Source organism: Struthio camelus, chromosome 1 (assembly GCF_040807025.1).
Source record: "Struthio camelus isolate bStrCam1 chromosome 1, bStrCam1.hap1, whole genome shotgun sequence".
Classification (NCBI taxonomy): Eukaryota; Metazoa; Chordata; class Aves; order Struthioniformes; family Struthionidae; genus Struthio; species Struthio camelus.
The window spans coordinates 62,352,229-62,358,228 of NC_090942.1; the positions used below are offsets into that span (position 1 = coordinate 62,352,229).

General features: G+C 34.9%; 1 protein-coding gene across 1 annotated transcript in view; it reads left to right on the top strand.

Moving 5' to 3' along the window:
* The window catches only part of SLC41A2 (solute carrier family 41 member 2), a 59,935-nt gene extending 57,284 nt beyond the window's left edge, over positions 1-2,651 (top strand). The window contains exon 11 of the mRNA XM_068944184.1: positions 243-2,651. Within this exon, the coding sequence (XP_068800285.1) occupies positions 243-428 (186 nt within the window). The 3' untranslated portion in view covers positions 429-2,651. The remainder of the gene's footprint in view (positions 1-242) is intronic.
* Positions 2,652-6,000: the final 3,349 nt, after the last annotated feature.

The following is a 6,000-nucleotide window of genomic DNA, read 5'->3' on the forward strand; positions in this document are numbered from 1 at the left end:
ATTTGTTCATTCTGTTTGTGTAAATGATTGAGAGAAGTTGGCTAAGTGTCCCTGTTTCTGGTTGTGGGGAGTTTTCAGAAATTCAGATTCAGAAATTAATTCAGATTAATTATTCATATTTTTCAAAAGTGGTTGTGTACAATAGGGCTAAGTACCGTGGAAATAATAATGTTGGCTGTTGACTTTCTTTCAATAAAATTTAAGTGATAATAATACAGATTTTGTTTGTTTGACGTTCGTAGGTGTTTACTCTATTATGGATTGCTGACTGGATGGTACACCACTTCTGGAAAAAAGGAAAAGATCCTGACAGTTTTTCTATCCCCTATCTTACCGCATTGGGAGATTTGCTTGGAACTGCCTTGCTAGCCATGGGTTTTCATTTCCTGTGGCTCATAGGTGACAGAGATGGAGATGTTGGAGACTAATGATTCCAGTGGTTACAATCGCTGACTTCTTCCGAAATATTGAGAAGACTGTTTGTTCCCCTTAAAGGTCCTCAAAACAATTGTTCCATTTGGTATCAGTAAATCAAGCTGACACAGATATGAAACAGCCTTAACGTTTTGTTTTTGTTTTTATTTTTTAAAAGATGGAATAGCAGGATATTTGAGACCTTTACAATAAAAACAAGGAGGATTGCTGCTAGTTGAAAACATCTGAGTAGACGCAACAAACAGCAGATCAATCTTTTGCCAAGTTTTACATTTTAAAAAGATCTGGTCTTTTAAAAGAGCAATTCATTACATGTAGTGTGAACCAGAAAAATCTCTAATTCAGCAGTGATCGTTCAGCGGTGATGAAGAAGATGGTAAAAATCAGTAGCTTTACCTTGTCTTTTTCTCCCCCAAAACAAAGTGGGTATATATTTTCATCTTACCACAGAAGTGGCTGGAAGACCTGAGATGAATTCAGTTTTACAGACATCATTACCTGGCTAGTTGATGCTGTGTTCCTATGTTGCAATTTTAGAGCTATAGCTCTCTGACTGTTGCAGACGTTATATCAATAGTAACTATTATAGTGATTTGAACCCTGATTGTCTAAACATTTTGTCACATGCTTTATTTTAAATATACTAATATGACTATCAGCATTTATAAGATTAGACACTTGAAAAGAGTCTGTAGGATTGTGCCCTTTTCCTTTTTACTGAAGGCGCAACCGAATTATTTTGCTGTTGTAATTTATTAGAACCAATGCATAGTACAGACATAGAATGTGATACTGATCTGATCAGGAGTAATGGATGAATAATTAAAACTCCTTGTGTTGAAAAGTGTGTTTTCATTTAGCAACTGGAAAGATGTTTAACTAATCAATATTAATGGTGTTGTGATGGCACTGATATTTGATATACTTAAAAGAGTATGCCAGTATCCCGATTTTAGTAAAATATTTAGAGGAGTTGATTCAAATGTAGGTATTTATCCCTGATTAAAATTTGAGATATAAAAGAATATGTTGCCTTATTAGGCACTTACAAAGTTACATAAACTTTTAAAATTGCGGAGTTATCTATGTCATCTGTTTCTTAGCATAACTCTCCATTGTTGCTAACAGGATTTCTGCTTTAAAACTCTAGGACTAGTATGGTCCATAGGGAAAAGAACTGCTTCTAGATGATTTCTCATATACCTCACTTTTTCATATAATACAATTGATCAAATGGGGACTCTGGTTGCCACTTTGAAAAAATGTACTAATTACTCTATTTTAAAAACTAGTGAGAGTTCCTTACAGCCTATGTTTTTAAAGACCACAGCATACACCCTGAATGCATAATTATATAAACAATTCAGATTTTTAATATTATGATCAAAAGTTTTAAATTTTGAGTTTTAAATTAGACAACTAAATACATATATCAGCATATGTTGTAATCCTGTAAACATTAGTCGTGTGATTTTATGTATATAAATTGTCCCTTTTAATTTAATGAGCCTGCTCAGATGAATTAAGTTAATCATGTACATAAGTGTTAGTGGGACTTTTGTAGGTGTTGGTCACCTTAAACTCTGTGGAAACTGAAAGTGTTTGCAATTCTGAAAATTAAACCAGCTATTTCAGTGCCTACACATGGATTTAGATGCCTGACTTCTAGCACCTCATTTAAACATTTTTATTTAAGCTTTTTCATACAGTTACGATAACATAGTTGGTGGATGAATCATATGTATTTTGTCTTCTATTATGTGAGAGAAAGAGTACATCTTTCTAAATTTAGGTTTTCTGACTTTTCTTAGTTTGTATTGATGTTATTTAAAATAGTTTCTTCTATGTAACATTGTGGGAAATACTCTTATTAAATTGTGTAAAACGGACTAGATGTAACTCAGTTTTTGATTTTTAATTTTTTTAAATAATGTTTATTTATCTTGGGTATAGATGTAGATGCACAATTTTTAATTCTGATAGAACTGTAATCTGAACGAACTAAACTGCCGTTTTAAGAGCTTTTCTCATTGGAGTTACTGATTTTTAAAGTCTTTTTTAAATGAATTGCAAGATTCTTAAAAATTAAAATTTCTTGAGATATTTGAGTGATTTGTGCTTATGTGATGCATGAGTGCATTATAGTAATTAGTCACGACAGTATCCTTAGTGTGTTAAATATTTTTGCAGCAAATAAACATTGGTACAGCCTGCTGACAAATTGGTGAGTGATTAGATTGCAGAATTGAGGAGGAGTCAAATGGGACAAATTCAGTGAAGTCTGAAAAGGAGAAATACATTGACAGACTGGGAAAATCTGAGCGTGGAAATAGAATAAATGATGAAAAAAGTGTAATGGAAAAACTTGGCGCTTCAGGAGGAGGAAAGCTGTTGCATGACTGAGAGCGCAAAATCCATATCATGGGAAGGAAAGGTGCAAACCTTCACAGAACGTTCCTCATGAGAGGCAGGAGTATAATAGCAAACAGAAGGTAGTTATTTGGACAAAAAAATAAAAGACAAGGCCACATTTGTTTTTCAGGAAGGGAAGAAAAATGAAACTGGTAATGGAAGGAGTTGGGGAGACTTGCATGGAAAGAGAGAGAGAGAAGTACTTTGCGGCAGAGATGGAAAAAGAGTACTTGGGGAGTGGTGGAAGTGAGAAGAAAATAAATGCTGTCAATAAGGTATGGCCAACAAAAAGTTTGAGTGGGGAAAAAAGAAAGACAGTAATGAAGTACGGAAACCTAGACATCTGGAAGAGAAGGAATAGATAATCCGCAATGCGAGAAGGGTTTGATTCCTGTGTTTGAAGGGGCATTTAGAAGACTTCCACAGGTTTGGCAATTCTGCTGCATAATATTAGGAAGGGAAAAAGCTCTTATCCACCAAGCTTCTGGGGGAGAATTATTCCCTTGCAGGAGGGTAATATGGAGGAAGGCACAAAAGAGTTCTTGGCTACCAGAGAATCTATAGTCTGCTCAAAACTGAGCGCTCCCTAGACCAATTTTAACTCCAGGCAAGTCAACCTCTCTACAGTCTACACTAATTTGATTTTTACGCATAGCCCAGTAATAGCCAACTCCTCTGTATATGTGTGTAGAAATGATACCAAAAAAAATCTGTTCAAGACAAAACAACATGTCCCTTTTCTATTCCACTCAAAGCATGCAACTGAAAGGGACATGCTGCTGCATAAAGCAGCCGTATTTTATAATCTTGCTGATAAAATGATCACTTCATATTAAAATTAAAAAAGTATTTTATTCCCTTACACCTGCTAGAAGATCCTTTCATAACTTCCTTTATAATTTCCAATCTAATTAGGGCTATAGCCAATTCACATCTATTTGCTTGCCAGCTTCTAGCCTAAATAATTCCTTTCCCGGTATTTTCTTTATGACTCTTGCTTGTATCACCTCATTCACCGTTGTCTTTGTCATTCAGGCTCTTAACCTGCGGTACATCATACAGCTCCTCCTGTGACCTCTTTTACCATTTCCATTCTGTTGACCACTTAAAGCAACCAGAAGCTCCAGCTGCTATGGCTTTATGAGTTAGCTACCACCTGTTACCTGAAGCCAAGTAACTGTCAGAGTGCTCTTATTTTGTACCAAATGATGCTAATCCAGCAGATCAGCAAATGAAGGGTGGTGTCTTGAATCAGATGAAATGGATTGTGCCTGGGATCTTAGGCAGCATCCCAAGCAGTCAGATATGTAAACCTCAACTCTGAGTTGTTCAAAGAAAGGGGCAGACATGTGCATGGCACGAAGAGTGTTTTAGCTGACTATGGAGTGGTGGCATGCCCTGAGTCTCACACTTAACAGAAAACATGTAACCTTGGAGAGGCACATGCCTTTTTTTTTTTTTTTTTTAAACTCACAGTGGTTTTACCGAGAAATTTATTTTAATTGACGACAATTCTTTCCAAAATCAGCTGCAGGACATACAGATCATGTCATAGCATATAGTAATGTCAGTACCAGATGTATAAAAAAAAGTTTCATCAAGCAAATCCAACCTCTTGTTTCTATTGTCTAAGCTAGAAGGATTTGCTTGATTTTATTCAAAAAGTTTTTAGTTTTTCAAATAAAATATAGTACATTACTTTGCCACACAGTTTTCTCAAATGCTTCAATAAAACAAATAAAAAAACAGCAATAAAACCTTTTATCTGTATCACCTAGTGAGTCTTTGGTTAGTCGTTTTGTTGTTATTGTTGTTCTGTTTCATTTGTAGACGCTTCCCGAGAGCAGTGTTTCATACCCTCCAATCAAGCTAGCAGGAGGCATTTCTCTTTACTGAGTGAAAAAGAAAAGCATAAACTGTGGAAAGGAAGAATAAAGCTGCGTTTTCTTGGCCATTCTTACCATCTACTCTTTTTTTCCTCTACTGCAAGAATATCTTTAGAGTAAAATAGAAGTAGGGGCAGGTTATCTGAAATGAGTATCGTTTGGAATGTTGCAGGATTTTTTTTTAACCATCTCAATTATTCTATGAGCTTGCATGAAAGGCAACAGTTTCATTTGTTAAACTACAGCTAAATTCAGCTTTAGAATTCAGAATCAGAAGCATTGTATACCATAGGTATTTTATTTTTCTGTGTAATGCTTTGAAAAAATCATTGCATTCTACTCAGTTGCTGAATTTCTCCAGCTTATTTTACAGTAATTGTACAGCCAGGATAGCTCCGCAGCTTTACTATGCTGCTTGATATAGGGAAAGTTGTTTCTTTTAACTTACTTAGATCAATATTTTGATGTTTATATCATGACTATACATCTTTTCTTAATCCTATGATATTTAAATTCATTATATTCTCTTCCATACCAGTGTTTAATACATTGATTTCCTTAGGTGTTTTAGTATGTTGAAGAGAAAATGGTAAACTGCACATTAATTTCACCTTTTTTTACAATTTGGCACCAAAATTAGACTTTTCTTATACAAAGATTAAAACTGCATGAGAATTAGTGCTCTATGAATGCAGAATAGTTTGCAGAATCAGGACTCAAAATGACAGCTATCATCTTTTTAATATATTTATTTTTTTAACTTCAGTTCTGAGCATCACAGGAGGTCTCTTAAGACCAAGACTACCTCAAAATACACATATCTGGATGCGCTAGTGTAAAAACTACAAGACTGCTGCGAAATGAAGTGTTTGAAATTCATGTTTATTATGGCAAAATTGCTGCTACAAAGATCTCTTGAAAGATGCAGAAAATAGCAACAGAGCACGCTAACTGAAGTATAACCTGCTTTAAAAAGAGGAAGATGACGCTCAAAAACAGTATAGAAGTTCTATATGGAGGTAGCATAAAGACTCTAGAAGGTGGGGGGTTTTTTGTTTGTTTTTTTTTGATTAGGTTGTTCTGTGCTACAGTACTTTGTTTTAATTGTGATCTCAAATCCATTCCTAGTGAAGCCAGTCTGTTGTTCAGTTATCTTTTTGATTATCATTTTCCCATACCTGCTCAGAGATATAAATGAGCTTTCTGTATGTACAGGTGAAGGGAAAGAACTAATAAAGAGGTGTGTTTTGTCATGTTATGCGTGTTT